The 22,706-nt window shown below is 38.0% G+C and overlaps 1 protein-coding gene across 1 annotated transcript in view; it reads left to right on the top strand.

The window, feature by feature from the left end:
• Positions 1-22,706, top strand: part of CFAP91 (cilia and flagella associated protein 91) — a 96,119-nt gene that overhangs the window by 39,082 nt on the left and 34,331 nt on the right. The window contains exons 7-10 of the mRNA XM_008708195.2: positions 8,647-8,824; positions 12,447-12,604; positions 15,145-15,327; positions 16,421-16,563. Of these exons, the coding sequence (XP_008706417.1) occupies positions 8,647-8,824; positions 12,447-12,604; positions 15,145-15,327; positions 16,421-16,563 (662 nt within the window). The remainder of the gene's footprint in view (positions 1-8,646; positions 8,825-12,446; positions 12,605-15,144; positions 15,328-16,420; positions 16,564-22,706) is intronic.

Raw genomic sequence — 22,706 nt, forward strand, 5'->3', positions numbered from 1 at the left:
TGGGGCTCCATCCCAGGACCCTGTGATCATGACCTGAGCTGAAGGCAGACGCTTAACCGACTAAGCCCCCCAGGTGCCCCATAAAGATGATAATTTTTTTTTAAAAAGGAGCAAGTACTAAAACTAGGTCAGGATTGGCAAACTATGGTCTACAAGCCAAATTGGCCTATTGCCTTTTTTTATATAGCTTGGGTGCTAAGAATGATTTTTACATTGTAAAATAGATGAAAAAAATCCTGCTATTTTATAGCATGTGAAAATTACATGAAATTAAAATTTCAGTGACTCTAAAGCGGTTTTACTGGAATACAGCCACACTCATTTGTTTATGTACTGTCTGCCTGCTTTTGCACTACATTTTTGAAAAAAAATTTAAAATTTAAATTTCATTATAATTAACATACAGTGTTATATTTCAGGTGTACAATGGAGTGGTTCAACAGTTCTATACATTACTCAGCACTCATCACAATAAGTGTATTTTTTTTTAAAGATTTTATTTATTTATTTGACAGAGAGACAGCCAGCGAGAGGGGGAACACAAGCAGGGGGAGTGGGAGAGGAAGAAACAGGCTCCCAGCGGAAGAGCCTGATGTGGGGCTCGATCCCAGAACGCCGGGATCACGCCCTGAGCCGAAGGCAGATGCTTAACGACTGCGCCACCCAGGCGCCCCACAATAAGTGTATTTTTTAATCCTCATCACCTATCCCTCATTCCCCCTCTTCCAGTAAGCTCCAGTTCTCATAGTCAAGGGTCTGTTTTTTGTATTTCTTTTTTTTTCTTTGTTGGTTTGTTTTGTTTCTTAAATTTCACATGAGTGAAATCATATGGTATTTGTCTTTCTCTGACTGACTTATTTCACTTAGCATTATGCTCTCTAGCTCTACCCATGTTGTTGCAGATGACAAAATTTCATTCTTTTTATGGCTGAATAATATTCCATTGTGTATATAAACCACTTCTTATTTATCCATTCATCAATCCATGGACACTTGGGTTGCTTCCATAATTCGTCTATCATAAATAATGCTGCTATAAACATAGAGGTACATACATCTTTTGAAATTAGTGCTTTTGTATTCCTTGGGTAAATACCCAGTAGTGGAATTACTGAATCATATAGTAATTTTAGTTTTCATTTTTTTGAGGCACCTACATACTGTCTTCCACAGTGGTTGCAGAAGTTTTCATTCACGGGGCACCTGGCTGGCTCAGTTGGAAAAGTATTGCACTCTTGATCTCAGGTTCATGAGTTTGAGCCACATGTTGGGTATAGAGATTACTTAAAAATAAAATCTTAAAAAAAAAAGTTTTGGGGCACCTGGGTGGCTCAGTTGGTTGAGTGTTGGACTCTTGATTTTGGCTCAGTTTATGATCTCAAGGTTTTGAGATTGAGCCCCGAGTCGGGGTCGTGCTTAGTGGGGAGTCTGTTGGAGATTCTCTCTCTCCCTCTCCCTTTGCCCCTCCCCCACTCATGCATGCACTCTCTCTCTCTCAAATAAATATATAAGTCTTTTAAAAAATTTTGCATTCCCACCAACAGTGCATAAAGGTTTCTTTTTCTCCACATCCTTGCCAACACTTGTTGCTTCTTGTTTATTTTAGCCATTCTGACAGGTGTGAGGTGGTATCTGATTGTGTTTTTGATTTGTATTTCCCTGATGATGAGTGATGCTGAGCATCTCTTCACGTGCCTGTTGGCCATCTGTATGTCTTCTTTAGAGAAATGACTGTTAATGTCTCCTGTCCATTTTTTTTTTTTATTTTTTATTTTTTATTTTTTTAAAGATTTTATTTATTTATTTGACAGGATAGAGACAGCCAGCTAGAGAGGGAACACAAGCAGGGGGAGTGGGAGAGGAAGAAGCAGGCTCACAGCGGAGGAGCCTGATGTGGGGCTCGATCCCATAACGCCGGGATCACGCCCTGAGCCGAAGGCAGACGCTTAACTGCTGTGCCACCCAGGCGCCCCTCCTGTCCATTTTTTAATTGGATTTTTGTGTGTGTGTGTGTTGAGTTGTAAAAGTTCTTTATATATTTTGGATACTAACCGTTTATCAGATATGTCATTTGCAAATATCTTCTCTCATTTCATAGGTTGTCTTTTAGTTCTGTTTTGTTTCCTTTGCTGTGCAGAAGCTTTTTATTTTGATGTAGTCCCAGTAGTTTATTTTTGCTTTTTTCCCTTGCCTCAGCAGGCATATCTAGAAAAATATTGCTATAACCAAGGTCAAAGAAATTATTGTGTGTGCTCTCTTCCAGAAATTTTATGGTTTCAGGTCTCATATTTAGGTTCCTAATCCATTTTGAGTGTATTTGTGTGTGGTGTAGGAAAGTGGTCCAGTTTCATTCTTTTGTATGTAGCTATTTAGTTTTCTCGACACCATTTGTTGAAGAGACTGTTTTTTTCCCCATTGCATGTTCTTGCTTCCTTTGTGGAAAATTAGTTGACCATATAACTGTCAGTTTATTTCTTGGCTTTCTGTTCTGTTGATCTATGTGTCTGTTTTTGTGCCAGTACCATACTGCTTTGATTAATACAGCTTTGTAGTATATCTTGGATTTTGGGATTGTGACACCTCCAGTTTTGTTCTTTTTTTGCCAAGATTGCTTTGGCTATTTGGAGTCTTTTGTGGTTCCATAAAAATGTTAGGATTATTTGTTCTAGTTCTGTGAAAATGCTGTTGGTATTTTGATAGGGATTGCATTAAATCTGTACATTGCTTTGTGTAGTATGAACATTTTAACAATATTTGTTCTCCCAATCCATGAGCATGGAACATCTTTCCATTTGTTTGTATCATCTTCAGTTTCTTTCATCAGTGTTTTATAGTGTTCAGAGTAGAAGTCTTTTACCTCCTTGGTTAAGTTTATTCTCAGATATTTTATTCTTTTTAGTGAAATGGTAAATGGGACTGTTCTCTGAATTTCTCTTTCTGCTACACTAATAATTTAGTGTGTAGTCCAACAGATTTTTGTATATTGATTTTGTATTCTGTGACCTTCCTGAATTCATTTATCTGTTCAGGTAGTTTTTGGTTGCAATCCGTAGGGTTTTCTCTATATAGTATCTTGTCATCTGCAAATCATGAAAGTTTTACTTCTTTCTTACCAATTTTTACTTCTTTCTTACCAATTTGGATGCCTCATTTCTTTCTGTTGTCTGCTCGCTCTGGCTAGAACTTCTAGTACTAGGTTAAATAAAGGTGGTGAGAGTGGACATCCTTGTCTTTTTCTGATCTTAGGGGAAAAGCTCTGAGTTTTTCACCATGGAGTGTGATGTGAGCAATGGGGTTTTCATATTATGTTTTTCTTTTTTTTATTGAGGTAAGTTCCCTCTAAACTTGTTGAGGGTTTTTATCATGATGGATGGTGTGCTTTGTCAGATGCTTTTTCTGCATCTATTGAGATGATCATATGGTTTTTATACCTTCTGCCATTGATGTGATATATCATGTTGATTGATACTGAACCATCCTTGCATCCCGGGAAAAAACCCCACTTGATTGTGGTGAATGATATGTTGGATTTGACTTGCTAATATTTAGTTGAGGATTTGGCATTTATGTTCATCAGAGATGTTGGTCTATAGTTCCCTGTCTCTCTTTTTTTGTAGTGTCTTTATCTGGTTTTGGTATCAGGGTACAGGTGGCCTCATAGAATGAATTTGAAAGCTTTCTTTCCTCTTCTATTTTTCAGAATAGTTTGAGAAGAATGGGTATTAACTCTTCTTTAAATGTTTGGTAGAATTCATCTGTGAAGATGTCTGGTGCTAGACTTTTGTTTCTCAAAATTTTTTGATTGCTGATTCAATCTCCTGTGCAAGTGATCACTCTGCACAAATTTTCTATTTCTTCCTGATCAAGTTCGGGGAGGTTATGTTTCTATTTCTTCTGGGTTGTCCAATCTGTTGGCATATAATTTTTCATAATATTCTCATAATCCTTGGTATTTCTGTGGTGTTGGTTGTTATTTCTTGTCTTTCATTCCTGATTTTGTATTTTTGAGTCCTCTCTTTGATGAGTCTGGCTGAAGGTTTATCAATTTTGTTGATCTTTTCAAAGAACCAGCTCCTGGTTTTATTGATCTATTGTGGTTTTTTTTTTTTAATTTCTATTTTGTTTATTCTCTAATCTTTGTTATTTCCTTCCTTCTGCTAGTTTTGGGCTCAGTTTCCTCTCATCCTCCACTCTCCCAGAGCTGAACCCACTGATTTTTTTGCTCAATATGGCAGTGATATCACTTTAGTTGAGAAATGTTGACTCAGTGCAGTAAGAGGAAAAAATTGAGGTATGAGGATTAGAAATAAGAAGTAAAACTATATTTGCAGACAATTTACTCATTTAGAAAATCAAATGAAATTACAAATTATCAGAACTAAGAACCTGAGTTCAAGATAGGTGATTGTGAAATTGACATGCAAAGAGCAGCTTTCCAGATATTGCTCATGTCTGATTAGAAATATTTGAAAATATCATATTCTTAAAAAAACAAATAATAACCTAGGAAAGTCACTTAACAAAAACATGTGCACAGCATTATGGGGAAAAATATAAAGTGTTCCTTAAGCATGTGAACAAAGATTTGATAAAAAGTGAAGCATACCATGTTTATAAATGGAAGACTCCTGCTTGAATAGATATTATTTCTCCCCTAAACATTTTTTACCTTCGAGCAATTCTAATCCAAATCCCTATTCCCAGTATAACTGTGTCTATGTAAATCAGCATCTTTCCTCTTCTCTTCCCAGAAAGCACACAAAAGCAGCAAGCACAACACAACTCCCACAAATTACACTCTCAGTGAAACTGAAAAAAACAAATCTGTGAACTACTACTAGGTATTTGTTAGGACTACAAAAAGCCACTGAGATTAGGCAGAAACAATGTGGGAGGAGGTAAGGCAGCATGGGCTGTGGGAGAGCACCACGGCAATCTCAGAAGACTTAAACAAAATTATACTTCTGGGAGGCAAGTTTGGCAATATTCAGAAAAATTTTAAGTGATTATGTTTTATGATCTAGCTGCTAGACTTTAGATCTTTCTAAGGATCCTAGAGAAATTCGCATATGGGCATAATGAGACCAGTACAAGGATGTTTGTGGCAGCATTACTATGTGTGATCAAAAAACTGAAGCAATCTAAAACATCAATTTTTAGAAGATAGCGTAAATTTTGGTCAAGTCCTACAATGGTAAAATGAAATTAGACCTCTGCGTATCAGTGTGACTAGTGTCCCCAAAACAAAATTGAGTAAAAAAGAAAGTTGCAGAATGATACTTAGAGTAAAATATCATGTATGTAAAAATCAAATAAGAGACAATGTTATATTTTTACTTAGGTACAGTTCATTTTTCACAGCTTTATTGAGATATAATTGACATTGTGTAAGTTTAAGGCATACCATGTGATGATTTTATATACATATATCTTGCAAAATGATTACCACAATAATATTATTTAACACACCCATCACCTCACATAGTACCATTTTTTTTTTTGGTATGTGTGGTGAGAACATTTAAGATCTACTCTCTTGTCAACTTTCAAGGATATAATACAGTATTGTTAACTATAGTCATTATGCTGTATATTAGATATGCAGAACTTATTCATCATGTAACTGAAAGTTTGTACCCTTTGACCACTTTCACCCATTTCTCCCACCCCCTTGCTCCTGGCAACCATCAGTCTACTCTCTGTTTCTATGAAATAAGTTTTTTTATATTCCAGACATAAGTGAGATCACACAATATTTGTCTTTTCTGCCTGATTTATTTTACTTAGCTTAATGCCTTCAAGTTTCATTCATGTTGTCACAAATGGCAAGATTTCCTCTGTGTGTAGCTGAATTTTATATATTTTATATTATATATAATAATAAAACATCACATATTAATTATATTCAGTATATTGTTAATTATATTAAATATTGCATATAAAACACAAGGAATTTTATTACATCACATATTCATTATATTCAATATAATGTTAATTATATTTAATACGTTATATAGGAATTATATACATTTATATCATTTTTTATACATTCATGTGTCGATGAACACTTAAGTTGTTTCCATGTCTTAGCTACTGTAAATAATGCTGCAGTGAACATGAGGGGTACAGATATCTCTTTGAGAGAGTAATTTCATTTCCTTCAGATATATACCCAGAAGTGGAATTGCTGAATCATATGGTACCTCCATTTTTAATTTTTTGAGGAAACTCCATACTGTTTTTCATAGAGGCTGTAGCAATTACATTCCTGACAACGGTGTACACGGTGTACTGGGTTCCCTTTTCTCTACATCCTTGCTAGCATTTGTTATCTCTTGTCTTTTTGAAAACAACTACCCTAACAGGTGTGAAGTAATATCTCATTGTGTTTTTCTTTTGTAGTTCTCTGATAATTAATGATGTTGGGCACCTTCCATGTACCTGCTGGCCATTTGTATAGCTTCATCAGAAAAATGTCTATTCAGGTCCTTTGTCCATTTTTAATTGCATTATTTTGGTTTTGCTATTGATTTGTAGGAGTTCCTAATATATTTAGGATATTAACCCCTTATCAGATACATGGTTTGAAAATATTTTCTTCCATTCCATAGGTTACCATTTCATTTTGTTACTCATTTCTTTTGCTGTGCAGAAGCTTTTTAGTTTGTTGTAGTCCCATTTGGTTTATTTTTGGTTTTATTGCTTGTGCTTTTGGTGCCATATACAAAAAATCTTTGCCAAGACCAGTATCAAGAAGATTTCTCCCTATGTTTTCTTCTAGGAGTTTTACATTTAAGTATTTAATCCATTTCAAGTTAATTTTTATAATTGGTGTAAGTTAGGGGTTCTGTTTCACTCTTCTACATGCAAATATCCAATTTTTCCAGCCCCATTTATTGAAGAAAGTATCTTTCCCCCATTGAGTATTCTTGACTCCCTTGTCAAATATTAGTTGACTATATTTGGGTTTATTTCTAGGCTCTTGATTTTGTTTCATTGGTCTATGTGTTTGTTTTTATGCCAATACTATCTTGTTTTGATGACTATAGCTTTGTAATATAGTTTGAAACCAGGAAGTGTGTTGCCTTCACCTTTGTTCGTCTTTCTCAAGATTGTTTTGGCTCTTTGGTGTTTTTTTGTGGTTCCATATGAATTTTACAATTGTTTTTTCTATTTCTGTAAAAAATGTCATTGGGATCTTGCTAGGGATTGTACTGTATCTGTGGATGGCCTTGGGTAGTATGTATATTTTAACAAATTAATCTTCCAATCCGTGAACATAGGATATTTTTCCATTTACTTTTGTCATCTTCAATTTCTTTCATCAGTATTTTATGGTTTTTAGTGTATAGATCTATTACCTCCTTGGTTAAATTTATTCCTACTATTATTATTTTAAGATATTAATTATTTGAGAGAGAGAAGAGAGAGAGAGAGCATGAGCAGGGTGGGGAGGGGCAGAAGGAGAGGGAGAAGCAGGCTCCCCACTGAGTAAGGAGCCCAAGGAGGGGCTCAATCCCAGAACCCTGAGATCATGACCTGAGCCGAAGGCAGATGCTTAACTGACTGAGCCACCCAGGTGCCCCCCCTATTTTATTATTTTTGATCCTATTATAAATGGGATTAATGGGGCGCCTGGGTGGCACAGCGGTTAAGCGTCTGCCTTCGGCTCAGGGCGTGATCCCGGCGTTGTGGGATCGAGCCCCACATCAGGCTCCTCTGCTATGAGCCTGCTTCTTCCTCTCCCAGTCCCCCTGCTTGGGTTCCCTCTCTCGCTGGCTGTCTCTATCCTGTCGAATAAATAAATAAAATCTTTAAAAAAAAAAATAAATAAATGGGATTATTTTCTTTATTTGTTTTTTTGGGTAGTTCATTGTTAATATATAAAAATGCAGCTGATTTTTGTATGTTGATTTTGTATCCTGCAACTTTACTGAATTCATTTGTTAGTTCTAACCATTTTTGATAGTCTTTATAGTTTTCTATATATAAGATCATCATCAGAGACCATTTTACCTCTTCCTTTTCAATTTGGTTGGCTTTATTTCTTCTTTGCCTGATTGCTCTGGATAGGACTTCCAGTACGATGATGAATAGAAGTCATAAGAGTAGGCTCTTGTTTTGTTCCCGATCTTAGAGGAATATCTTTCATCCTCACTGTTGAGTATGATGTTAGCTGTGGGCTTCTCTATATAGTTCATTTTTATTTCATTTCTCTAATAGAGAGGAAGTATAGAATAGTAGATAACACCACAAGGGTCAGATTGCCATGTTTAAATCCCGATTTCTACCACTTACCAGCTGTGACCTTCTGTAAGTTACTTTGATATTTCCTTGCATTTCAAAATATTGATTTGTCTAACATAGGGCATTCCAAGGTATAATTATTCAGTAGTCACATAATCTTCAAATATTGTCTAACATCTTATGTGCAATTAAATGTCTTCTGGCTGAACAACTAAAGAGGCAGTACAGGGCACAGATAACAAGCTGTGAGGCACATCAGGAGGATGTTTCCTAGTATCATTTCGTCTTGTCAAAACCCTTGAAGTTAAAGAAGACAGGAACTGAAAGGGAGTGAGTTAAATTCTGAAAGGTACATGAGTTTGTCCCTGTGTTTCTAAAGTGCTTTGCTTCATCATCCAGGCCGAGGGCTCCCGGCAGGACAAGCTGAGGTTGAGATGATAGAACGTGCCCGGGAGAAGCGTGCTTGGGAAGCCACTCTTCCCTGCCTGAGTGACACCTCCCAGTTTGAGAAGAGGAGGAGGATGATGAATGCGATGGAGCGGAAGGAGTGGGCCTTCAGAGAGCAGGAGATTGAAAAGTAAGTTCTAGATTACCCAGACAGCTGCACCTGTGCTGGTGGAGTAATGTAAATACTTTTTATCTGTAAAGCATTTTCCCAAATGTGTGGGTTTAAAAGCAACCTTCTACCTATAGAGATAGAAAGTTGGGTTTCTGGTTCTTTTGGAAATAAGAGCTCTATAATTTTCTCTCTAAAGTTAAGCCTGGAACCCAGGTTTGAACAATTCCTCAAACCATCTGTGATTCTTGACTTCCCTTTTCTCTTTAAAGAAAATATAATCTAGACTATCACAGAATCCCACTGAAATGCCTTTTTTTTTTTTTTTAAGATTTTTTACATTTATTTGACAAAGCGAGCACAAGCAGGGGGAGCAGCAGAGGGAGCTGCAGAGGGAGAGGGAGAAGCAGGCTCCCCACTCAGTGGGGCTTGATCCCAGGACCCTGGGATCATGACCTGAGCTGAAGGCAGATGCTTAACTGATTGAGCCACCCAGGTGCCCCTGAAATTTCTTTCTTTTTAAAAACTTTTAGTTAAACTGTAGTTCATTAACATATGGTGCAATATTGGTTTCAGGATTAGAATTCAGTGATTCATCACTTACATATAACACCCAGTGCTCATCATAAGTGCCCTCCTTAATCCCCATCCCCCACTAACCTCCCTGCATCAACTCTCAGTTTGTTCTCCATCGGTTAGAGTCTCTTATAATTTTCTTCCCTCTCTCCTTTTTCTTCTTCTTCCCATATGTTCATCTGTTTTGCTTCTTAAATTCTACGTATGAGTGAAATCATATGGTATTTATCTTTCTCTGACTTATTTCACTTAGCATAATATACTCTAGCTCCATCCACTTTGTTACAAATGGCAACATTTCATTATTTTTCATGGCTGAGTAATATTCCATCATATATACATACATATATATATATTCTTTATCCATTCATCAGTCTTTCAAACTGACCCTTTCTGTTCATTCCCAGTGCCACTCTGCCTAGGCCTTGGCCCTCTTCATATCCATCAGCCTACTAGCTAATCCTCTTATTCCCCCTGGTACTGGATTCACAGTCAGGACACCTTGGTAACAATATGCTGAGGTACTTCTGGTTTTTAATCATTTAACAAATACATTTTCAGTAACGAGGCTGTCCTTGGCATGTGTGGAAATGATGAAAACCCCAAAATTACAACTCCCTAGCAATAAAGAAAGGAGCGGAGGGGAACTTGTTGAGGTTGTCCTTTGTCCTAGGCTGTGCTGAGGCACTTCATTGCTCAGAACAATGCTACCATAGCCCCTGACAGTGCTTATACAAAAGAAAGTTAAGAACCAAGACAGTTAGAGGGGCGCCTGGGTGGTGCAGTCATTAAGCATCTGCCTGCGGCTCAGGGCGTGATCCCAGCATTCTGGGATGGAGCCCCGCATCAGGCTCCTCTGCTAGGAGCCTGCTTCTTCCTCTCCCACTCTCCCTGCTTGTGTTCCCTCTCTCGCTGGCTGTCTCTGTCAAATAAATAAATAAAATCTTAAAAAAAAAAGAACCAAGACAGAGATTCAGAGTGGTTCTGAATTCAAAATATGTTTATCTTTTTACAACATCTTCTATTAACCCTGAATCCAGACTGTGTGATGTTTTGGTAAAAGCTTGCAATTAAAGAATGCAAAGTAGGTATGGGTTACCCAATCCTGTCTGTAGAAAATTAAATATATTGCTGCAATTTGGAGAGGTATATTCATATCAGAAGGGCATTAAAAACATTTAAAATGTTTCTGGCTAGTTCTGTTTGGGGTGGGTGGAGACTTGGGAAAATTATTAAGAGAAGGTAGCCTCGGACGTGGATGTTGAAGGGTGAGTAGGAAGCCATCAGGTAGATAATATGAGTGATGATGATGATGATATTCACAGAGCGTGTTGTAGATGACATTCATAGATGTATGAATGTCTGATGATATTCATAGAGCACAGTTGCAGGGTGCTTACTATGTGCTGGAGCCATGTTCCAAGCCAGTCGTTCTCAAAGTGTGCTCCACAAACCAGCAGCATCAGCATTACCTGAGAGTTTGTTAGAGATCCAGATTTTCGGGCACCATCCCAGACCTACTGAGTCAGGTGGTAGACTCCAGATTATCTGATGCATGCTCAAGTTTGGGAACTACTGTTCTACCATGTTGTATATATTAACTCATTTAATGCTCATAACAACCTTATGGGATAGATACTGTTATGTCCACTTTATGACTGAAGGAATTAGGTAAGTGATGAATTTGAGAATGAACCTAGGATTTCTAACTCCAGAGAGAAAGGTGACTATTGGTTTGTGGCTTATTTTTAAAAACACCTGTTTCTCCATATTCACTTTTCAGTACTTCCCCACCCTCCCCTGCATGTTTGCTTTGAGAAGCTCCACCCGTATGACATGTTCGCTCTGTCCCTAGTCCTTTGAGTTGAACTTTCTTCTGCTGAGGCTTCACTTTTTCCTTGTCTATGTAGCAAATCCCAATCCTTGTTTATCTTCAAGACCACGGAGTTAATGGCTCCTGTCAGGAAGCCTTCCCCACCTTGCTGGATCCACTGGGAATAGTGCTAGACATAGCACGCTGTCATTTCTTCTCCCACAGTCTTCAGTCTTCTGGTCTGGTCTTTATCTCCTTGTCTTTTAAATGCTAGTTGAGATGCCTGCTCCAATAGAATAGTGCTTCTTGAGAGAAGGTATTTTATCCTGTTCATCATTGTTTCCTGCCTGGCATACGGTGAGCACTTAATAAATATTTGACAAATGAGTGGCTGAATAAATTACTCTATGAATTTTTAAGTAAGAGCAAAATGTTCAAATGTCTATTTTAGGAAGGGAAATCTGGACAGCTGTGTGGAGCAAGATTGGAAGGAGAGACTCGATTAGCAACTAGAGTCCAGGTTAGGAGAGGGATGATAAAAACACGAGCTAGGGAATGGATGTGAGAAGTGTTTTAGAGGAGGAATTGTTAGGGGAGGGAAGAAGATGTAAGAAAGGGTAGATTTCTGGGGGAACAAAATGAGTGGGTTTTTTTTGAGGTGGTCAGGAGGTAGCTGGAAATTCAAGCAGACAGAATTCTGGTTCAGAAATACCTGGGCCAGAGGTACAAAGTTTGAAGTCATGTGTATGTGGTTGTATGTACACGAGCAAGGTAGCCAGCTCTAGGAGACCAGGCTAGAGGGAAGTGGAAGGGAAACAAAGATTGACTGGATGTCTATATGCACCAGACACTGGCATTTTCACATTTATTCCTTAAAATAGCATGCTGCCTCATTTTCTCTTCACTTGTATTACTTAACTCGCCACCCAGTACCTGTGGACCTGGAGCTGTGCACAGACATCTTGTTGTTCAGTCAGGCCCATCTGCCTAGAGAGCCCCTTTATTTACCTGGCACACTCTTCTTTGCCTTTCAGAACTATGCCCGTACATATTCCTCTTAGAGGCTCCCCATTGAGTTGCCTCCCCCAAACACCCAATCCATTTGTCACACTTTTGCCAGAACAGTCTTTTTAAATACATGAATATGATACCAGCCCCAAAAGAGGATCCTGTTTATGGCAGGTGTTTCCCTTCTCTCTAGTAGAACACTCTGAGATACCAAATACGTCTTTACGTTTGGTGATTTACTTAAAGACTGCAGGAGATTCGCCTGGAAGTTCTAAAAGAGCTGCTGCGAAAGCGTGATGAGAATCAAAACGAAGTGAACATGAAGCACTTGAATGCCCGATGGTCTCAACTGCAGGAAGCAAAGGAGGTAAAATTGGCACAGATTCAGCACACACATGTATCAGGTAATGGTGTAATAGGAACGGTGTAGAGAACGGGAGGGTTGGCTTTGCCTTGACTCTTTGATCAAACCTGATTTAGATATAATTCTTTTGAGTCCTAGTGTTATTAAGTAAAGGAGATGAATTATTTCTCAAAAGTAGAAGAGTAGAGGAAAATTCCTCACTAAGAAAACCAAGTAATGATGTTCTAACAGGTAGTCAAGTTATTGACATTATGGGGTGAGTATGTGTGTGTGGGGGGTAAGTGTAAGGGGCTGGGCTTCCCATATTCATGGGTTGACGTCCTGGATAGAGAGCCCTGTTCCTCAACCTTTTTTATTATTGCTCTTAAATGAGACATTTAGACATCTTTTCTCCTGCTCACCCCCTTCCATGAAATTTTAATACCATGGATATACTGTATATCTGTTTATGTATTATATCTATACACATAAAAAGGGCAGTCAGTGGATAATTAAGAATGACTATATAAAAATTTTAAATTAAAATTAAAAAGGAGGTACCTGCGTGGCTCAGTTGGTTAAATGTCCGACTGTAGATTTTGGCTCAGGTCATGATCTCAGGGTCGTGAGATCAAGCCCCAGTCTGGGCTCCTCACTGGGCGTGGAGCCTGCTTAGGCTTCTCTCACCCTCTCCCTCTGCCCCTCACTGCCCTCCACCTCTATCTCTCTCCCTCTCAAAAAAAATAAAATTTAAATTTAAAAATTTTTAACTTATTAGTATTTAACTTTATAGTTTTATTTGCTTAGTAACTTTTAACGTAAGTTACTTATAAAATTATAATGTGTCAGTTATATGTGCAAATTAGCAATTTCTATGTATAATAGAAAAATCACAATATTTAAAAAATCAAATTTCTTATTTTTCTAGCAAAAGTAAAACAATTATAAAAATTCCTTAAAATTATTCTCAGTGAACTTTTAACGTTTTCTTGATGTGAGAAAATAACTTTTAACTAGATGCTGGGTATGCATTTAGGTATTGTCAACAGTTTCTTTTCAGTACTTCACAATACTAACGATGGTTTTACTAGCTTGCTTACTTTATTATTTTATTATTTATTTATTTATTTATTATAATAATATTTTTTATTATATTATGTTAGTCACCATACAGTACTTCCCTGGTTTTTGATGTAAAGTTCCATGATTCATTAGTTGCATATAACACCCAGTGCACCATGCAATATGTGCCCTCCTTACTACCCATCACCAGCCTATCCTATTATTTTATCTTATTTGTTATATTTTATCTTAATTAATTAATTAATTAATTTTTTAATTCCTCCTGTCCCTCTCTCCTGCCCTCTGGGGTCAGCTGCCTTCCAAATAAACTACCTTGCACACATGCCTTTGTCTCAGGCTCTGCCTTTGGGGGAACCCAGGCTAAGACAGAACTCAAATGTCACTTCCTCAGGGAGGCCTTCAAGGACCACCCCCCTCCATAAGTCGGGTGCCTGGTATCTGCTCTCACTTATATGCCCCTGAACTTTTTTTGTGTGTAAGAAAGTAACTTTAACTAGCCGCTAGGTATGCAGTTAGATATTGTCGACATGTTCTCTTTTCAGTACTTGTTATAACTAATGATGAGCTGACTAACTTTTGTAGATAAATAACAAACTGAGGGCTGCTGGAGGCGCGGTGGGTGGGGGGAAGGGATAACTGGGTGATGTGGGCATTAAGAAGGGCACTTGAGGTAATGAGCACTGGGTGTTATATTCAACTAATGAATCACTAAATTCTACCTCTGAAATTAATAAAGAAAAAGATAAATGACAAACTGTAAACTATTTTTATTTAATTCCAAAAGCCCGAGTCACACACAAAAGCATGGAGAATCAAACGTAAATGCCCACAAGGCAACAGTGGCGCCGGCAGCCGCCTCTTACAGTAAGACTTTGCAGTCCCACAGTATGATTTTGCACCCATGGGGAGTGCGCGGTGCGGAGCCCTCAAATGGGGTGGGTCCGTGATGGGACTGAAAGAAAAGGTGCAGGCGGAGGAAGTAAGCATGACTCCTTAGATGAGTCAACTGTCCATGTGCACAGCTGAGCCTTTTCCCTCCGACTGCCAGACAGTTCTGAAAGCTCTAAGCTGGGGTATATTGTGTTTTATTCTGCTGCTAGCCAAGATGGAAAGAGACTATTGAAGAACATATAGTCTTCCCTCCCTTGCAATTATTTTCCTAGGAGAAAATAATTCTCCAACTCTCCACTGACCGTGTATGTTTTGGTTACTTTGAGTTTCTTTCATTAGCTTGGCAAACTCTTACTGAATACCCCTTCTTGCCTCAGAGCTTGGAATGCGCTTACAAAAGATTTTTGCTGAGTACCAACCGAGGACACTAACCGACTCAGCTTCTGTCACACCCACTTGTCTCATGATGATCTGGGCCACACACATGACAGACCCAGCTGCAGTGAGTGGCCGTCATGAAATTCATTTCAGTAGCTTCCCTGTGAATAAAACTAGAACTGGTTTATTAATATGCATTTGTTCAGAACAATACTTTGAAGATAGTCACAAAGGTATGTTTTATTCTAGCAATCAGAAAACTTGTGCGAAAGGGAAAGAATATAGAAGGGAAGTTGGAGAGAAGAAATATCATCAGGGATTATTGTGATTATGCATCACAGGTCTACGGACCTCTGTCTCGTCTTGGTCGTTTCCCTGACAACAATTCAGAGGACTTTGTAGTAAAAAACCACTATCTCAACACCTATGAAGGTAAGCAATTTGCATAATTACAAGTCCAGTTTAAGAGGAGTATTAAAGTACTAGAAGAGAAGTATTAGATTAAAGGCTAAACAACAAATTAAAAAGTTTCAAGAAATAGCAATGAACACATTCAATGTTATTAAAATGAGTTCATACAAACCAATAAAAACTCCCAAAACCCAAATAAAAAATGGATATACTATGTAACAATATATCAGTATTGAGCTACTAAACATTTAAGCATGTTCAATGTCACTAATAAAGTTACACAAAAATGAAACCAAAAAAGCTTTTATGCCAGGTTTTCAAAGTAAACAAGAAATATATCATGACATCAGCCCTTTAAGAAGAAGTGCTAGGAAACTGGTGGGCAAGGAAATGGGTAAGTAGGGGACAAATTCATGGAGAGGGCTACACCTCTTACCAAGTCCCGGAGAGGCTTATTTAGATTATATAAATTCTGGTTGACAAGTTGACCCGTAAACATGGCCCAGATCATGAACTGATGGTCACACTCTTGAACGTGTAGCTCTGGCTGGCCATCTCCAGAGCAGACTGTGATAGATTGGTGTGTGTCCCCTGTGGGGTGGCGGTCCCATGTGTCATCTGATCGCAAATTTTCTGTTGGTTATTATCATAGAACTTAATACTTTTTAGTAGGGAAATATTTAATTAGAATGCATTTCTTGGGGCACCTGGGTGGCTCAGTTGGTTAGGCAGCTGCCTTCGGCTCAGGTCATGATCTCAGGGTCCTGGCATCAAGGCCTGCATCGGGCTCCCTGCTTAGTGGGGAGTCTACTTCTCCCTCTGCGCCTACCCCCGCTTGTGTGCTCTCTTTCTCTCCCTTGCTCTCTCAAATAAATAAATAAAATCCTTTTTAAAAAGAATGCGTTTCTCATTTTATGGTCTAAATTACTGAGAACATGAGTTAATTATGCAGAAATTTGCTTTACATTTTGGGGCCACTTCAATTATGTGAGCTATATCTTATCAATAATTCTACATGAAACCACTTGGCAAACAGCTACTAAAATTAACAATATGCTTTCAAAACGCTAAGTTTAATCACTGAATACTAAAAACATGCACTTCTTTCCTGTAGGATTAGTTGAACTTGAGTCATGTCTCCCAGATTTTGTGACACAACCCCGAATCAGACCTCCAAAGCCAAAAGTCACTACTACGAAAGCCGGTTTTCTCAAGAGGGCAGCAAGGATGGACCATGAGTTGGCAGAGGTTCATAAGGTACAAAGCTTATTCGTAGACAAGGGGCTGTTAGCGGGACTTCTGCAGTGAAATACTGCAGCTCCAAAACTGCAATGTCCAGTACTTCTCCAACACATAGCTCCACATTTTTTCTCCTCTCCAGACTTTTGTCTTCTGGAAGTTGCCAGTGCTATGTGGAACCAGTGTTTTTTCCCCTCATTTCAAACTGTAGACTCTTCTCCCCATTTGCAGAAGTCATGTTGCTTCCTAAAAGTGGGTCTGACTTTGGATCTACATCATAAAATCTGACACTACATTGAGGTGTAGCAAGTTTCTAGTGCTAGGAATTACTGCTGGTTTTAATAGTGTAATAGGCCTCATTTTCTCCTTTTAGATTTGTTACCAGGGCATCAGGAAGAAAGGGAGTCACATTCAAGTCCTCTCTAATCTGGTTTAAATCTCAACTAAATGCGAAAGTGCAACGGTTGTCCCCATGGAACAAGCACATCGCACCCACCAGCGGTGCTTCCCTTTTGTCCGTTGACTATAGGTGTCCAGACTTGAGAAATCGTGATTTATGATCACGCTGCTCAGTCTTCAGCATGCATCACAATCACCTGAGGGCTTGTTAAAACACCTGTTGCTGGGCCAATCCCCAAAGTTTCTCACTCAGTAGGTCCGGCGTGGGGCTGGAGTATTTGCATGTGTTACAAGTTTCCACGTAATGCTGATCTGCGGGAACTACCCTTTGAGACTCACTGGCTCGTGATGTAATCTCATTACGGGTATCTGCATTTGTTTGTTCAGTTGGTTTTAGTAAAAGAATAAGAATCCATGGGGGTGCCTGGGTGGCTCAGTCGTTAAGCGTCTGCCTTCGGCTCAGGGTGTGATCCCGGCGTTCTGGGATCGAGCCCCACATCAGGCTCCTCTGCTATGAGCCTGCTTCTTCCTCTCCCACTCTCCCTGCTTGTGTTCCCTCTCTCGCTGGCTGGCTATCTCTGTCAAATAAATAAATAAAATCTTTAAAAAAAAAAAAAAGAATCCATGGAAGCCCTTACTCAATATAAAAATTAAGACCTTGGGATGCATGGGTGGCTCAGTTGGTTAAGTGCCTGATGCGTGATTTCAGCTCAGGTCATGATCTCAGGGTCGTGAGATCGAGCCCTGCTGTGGCTCCATGCTGGGCATGGAGCCTGCTTAAGATTCTCTCTCTCTTTCTTCCTCTGCCCCTACCCAACCCCCAAGGTGCCCATGTGCCCTTTCTCTCTCTCAAAAAAAAATTAGGACTTTGACAATAATTCATGTATATCTATGTGGTTCTTTCCCACCTCATTCCCATCTCCATTTACCCATTCTGAACTCTGGGTTCATTCTCTCACTTTCTGTAAGAGCTTTTTTTCAAATACTCTTTATTAGGGTGTGGAAGTTCTCTTCTAGTCCTAATTTATTAAGCTTTTAATCATGTGTTCATGTTGAATTTTTTCACATGTTTTATTTCTATCTATTGAGGTAATTATATATTTTTCTTTTTAAAATTATTGTAATAAGGAACATTTATAGGTGTTTGTTTGTTTGTTTTTTAAACAAACATTAATCTATCCTTACATACAGGATGAACCTAACTTGGTCAAGGTGTTTTATTTTTCATACACTGTTGGGTATTGGGGGCATTTGTTGTGATGAGCCCTGGGTGCTGTATGTAAGTGATGAATCACTAAATTCTACTCCTGAAACCAATATTACACTACATGTTAACCAACTAGAATTGAAATAAAAATTTGAAAAAGAAAAAAAAAAACAATACATTGTTGGATTTGATTTACTAATATGCTTTTCAGAATTTTGATTCCATATTCATGAGTGATATGGCCTTATTTTTCTCTCTCATTTTGACTCTGTATGGCATTGGTGTCAGAGTTATGCAGGTCTTCTGAAATGACTGCAGAGTATTCCTTCTTTTCTATTTTTGAAGAAGAGTTTAAATAAATTTGTTTAAGATGATCTATTTCTTCAGTTTCGTAGAATATTCATTTTAAAATTATCTGACACTGATATTTTCTTCATGGGAAAATTCTAACTACTCCTTCAATTTCCTTACTACTTACAGAACTGTCTGCAATTTTTTGGTAAATTACAATTTTTTTAAATTTCTTTTTTATTATTATTTTTATTTTTTAGGGAGGGAGAGAAGAGAGGGGTGGGATAGGGGCAGAGGGTGAGGAAGAGAGAGAATCTTAGGCAGGCTCCATGCCCAGTGCAAAGCCCAATTTGGGGCTTAATCTCACGACCTTGAGATCATGACCCGAGCCAAAACCAAGAGTTGGATGGACGCTTAACCGACTGAGCCAACCAGGTGCCCTGGTAAATTACATTTTCTTTATAAAGTTTATTGCAACTAACTTTTCATATTTTTTTGGCGTATGGTTGTTGATAGTATTATTTAAAATCTTTTTAGTGTTTGTGGTATCTATAATCATGCCTACTTTTTTCATTCATATTATTTATTTGTGCTTTCACTCTTTTTCCTTGTTCAGTTTTACTGGAGGCTTATTAATTTTCTTGGTATTGTTTTTCCAAAGAATGAAATTTTGACTTTGTTGATTTTCTCTACTATATTTATTTTTTCAGTTGCAGTAATTCCCATTCATATATATCTTTCTTCTTTTTGTTTTGTAGTTCTTTTCCTAACTTAAAGTAGACATGTAGCTCATTAATTTTCAGGCACTCATCAGTTTTATAAAAGTATTGAAGGGTAAGCATTTCCTTCAAAACACTGATTTTGGTATATTCCATTATTTTTTATATGGAGTGTTTATCAGTATTAGTATCTAATTTTTTAAAACATCTGTTATGGTTTTTGAACCTGTGAGTATTTAAGTTTTTAAATTTCCAAATATGCAGGAATTTTAACTCATTTTTGAATTAACTTCTAACTCCTTTGCTCTATGGTCAAGGATCCCTATTCTTTGAAACTTAGTGAGGCTTGTCTTGTGAACTAGTATATGAGTTTACATATAAATTCATCTAAGTCCACCTTCAAATAGTACTGTCACTTTACATGTAGTGCAGGTCCCTTATAACAGATTATTCTTCATTCATCCCTACTGTCCCTGTGGCATTGCTGTCATTCATTTCACTGATCCATATGCTATAATAACCCAATACATTTTTACTCTCACTGCTTTAACAATTATATTTTGGGTCAATTAAAAATAAGGAAAAATAGTTTATTTTACCTTCATTTATTCTTTCTATGCCACTGTTCCTTTCTTTATAGAAATGCAAGTTTCTGACCTATGTCATTTTGCTCCTGCCTGGAGAACTTGTTTTGCCATCTATTATAGGGAAGGTCTCCTGGCAATGAACTCTCTCCGTTTTTGTTTGTCTCAGGAAGTCTTTATTTCTCCTATATGATTTTTTTTTAAGATATAATTCACATACCATTAAATTCACTCTTTTAAAATAAACAATTCAGTTGTTTTTAGTATACATATACACAAGATTATTCAACCATCACCATTATCTAATTCCAAAACATTCTCATTATCCCAAAAAGAAACCCCGTACCCATTAGCAGTTACTCCCAATTACCTTCTTCTCCCTAGCCCCTGGCAACCACTAATCTTTCTTTTTATGGATTTGTCTCTTCTGAACATTTCATATAAATGAAATCAAACAATGTATGGCCTTTGTGTCTGGTTCTTGAACTTAGCATAATGTTTTCAAAGTTCATCCATGTTGTAGCAGGTACCTCATTACTTTTTATGGCTGTATGATATTCCATTGTGTGGATATATCACGTTTTGTTTATCTGCTCACTGGCTGATACAGTTGATAGAAATTTAAGTTGTTGATATTTTTTGTCGATTATAAATCATGCTGCTATGCACATTTGTGTACAAATTTTTCTGTTGATGTAAGTTTTTTAGTTCTTTTGGCAGTCTACCTACGAATGGAATTCCTGGGTCACCAGGTAAACTGTTTTACTTTTTGAGGAATTGCCAGACTGTTTCAAAAGTGGCTACACTGTTTTACATTCCCACCAGGAATGTATGAGGATTCTGGTTTCTTCATGTCTTTGTCATCACTTATTACCACCCATCTTTTTTTATTATAGCCACCCTAGCTGGTATCTCATTATGGTTTACATTTGCGTTTGTCTAATGATTAATGAGTTTTAGCATCTTTTTCATGTGCCTTCCGGTCATTTGTAGATTTTTTTTTTAATTTTATTTATTTATTTGAGAGAGACAGCAATGGAGAGAGAGCAAGCAAGAGCCAGGGGAAGGGTCAGAGGGAGAGGGAAAAGCAGGCTTCCCAATAGCGGGGAGCCTGACACAGGGATTGATCCCAGGACCTCAGGGTCATGACCTGAGCCAAAGGCAGACGCTTAACTGAGCCACCCAGGCACCCCAGGTCATTTGTGTATCTTCTTTGGAAAAATGTCTGTTCAGATCCTTTGCTTATTTTTTAATTGGGTTGTCTTTTTATTGTTTATTATAGACATTACTTTTAATATCTATTGTTGAGTTGTAGCAGTTCTGTGTGTATTCTGAGGTAGCCTTGTCAGATATGATTTGCAGATTTTCTTCTCATTCTGTGGGATGTCTTTTTACTTAGATAGTATCCTTTGAAACAGGTAAGTTTAAAATTGTGATCTTTTCAGTTTTGAATAATGATTTTATTGTGTGTAGAATTCTAAGTTGGTCGGGTTTTTTCCAACACTTCAAAGATTTCACTCTACTCTCTTCTTTTATGGATGGCTTTCTTTCTTTTTCTCTTTCTTTCTTTCTTTCTTTCTTCTTTCTTTCTTTCTTTCTTTCAAGATTTTCTTTATTTGAGAGAGAGAGAGAGAGTGCAAGAGCAGGGGGCGGGAGAGGGAGAAGCAGACCCCAGCTGAGCAGGGAGCCCACTGTGGGTCTCAATCCCAGGACTCCGAGATCATGACCGGAGCCGAAGGCAGATGCTTAACTGACTGAGGCACTCAGGCATCCCACATGGATGGTTTCTGACTAATATTCCACTGTAAATTTTATCCTTATTCCCTAGTTGCTAAGGTGTGTTTCCTCTCTGGCTTCTTTCAAACTTCTCTGTCTGAGGTTTTCTCTAAATATTATATGCCTGAGGTGTTTTTTTGTTTGTTTGTTTGTTTGTTTGTTTAAGGTCTTGCTTGGTGTTCTCTAAGCTTTCTAGATCTGTGGGTTGGTGTTTGTCATTACTTTAGGAAAGTTTCCAGCCATTATTATTTCAAATATTTATTCTGCATTCTTTCTTTCTGCTCCATCTGTATTCCAGTTACACATATTACTCCTTTTGATATTGTCTCACAGTTCTAGGGTGTTTTGTTTTATTTCTTTCTCTTTGCATTTCAGTTTTGTAAGTTTTTACTGATATATCTTCAAGTTCCTGGGATCATTTCTTTTAGCTGTGTTGAGTCTACTGATGAGCCCATTGACTGTATTCTTCATTTCTTTCTTTTTTTTTTTTTTTTAAATGATTTTTTATTATATTATGTTAGTCACCATACAGTACATCCCCGGTTTCCGATGTAAGGCTCGATGATTCATTAGTTGTGTATAACACCCAGTGCACCATGCAATATGTGCCCTCCTTACTACCCATCACCGGTCTATCCCATTCCCCCACCCCCCTCCCCTCTGAAGTCCTCAGTTTGTTTCTCATAGTCCATAGTCTCTCATGTTTCATTCCCCCTTCTGATTACCCCCCCACCTTTATCCCTTTCCTCCCCTACCGATCATCCTAGTTCTTATGTTCCATAGATGAGAGAAATCATATGATAGTTGTCTTTCTCTGCTTGACTTATTTCACTTAGCATTATCTCCTCCAGTACTGTCCATGTTGTAGCAAATGTTGAGAACTCGTTCTTTCTGATAGCTGAGTAATATTCCATTGTATATATGGACCACAACTTCTTAATCCAGTCATCTGTTGAAGGGCATCTCGGCTCCTTCCACGATTTAGCTATTGTGGACATTGCTGCTATGAACATTGGGGTGCATATGGCCCTTCTCTTCACTACGTCTGTATCTTTGGGGTAAGTACCCAGTAGTGCAATGGCTGGATCATAGGGTAGCTCAATTTTTAACTTTTTAAGGGCCCTCCACACTGTTTTCCAGAGTGGCTGTACCAACTTGCATTCCCACCAACAATGTAGGAGGGAT

This window comes from Ursus maritimus, unplaced genomic scaffold (genome assembly GCF_017311325.1).
Source record: "Ursus maritimus isolate PB19 unplaced genomic scaffold, ASM1731132v1 scaffold_4, whole genome shotgun sequence".
Taxonomy (NCBI): domain Eukaryota; kingdom Metazoa; phylum Chordata; class Mammalia; order Carnivora; family Ursidae; genus Ursus; species Ursus maritimus.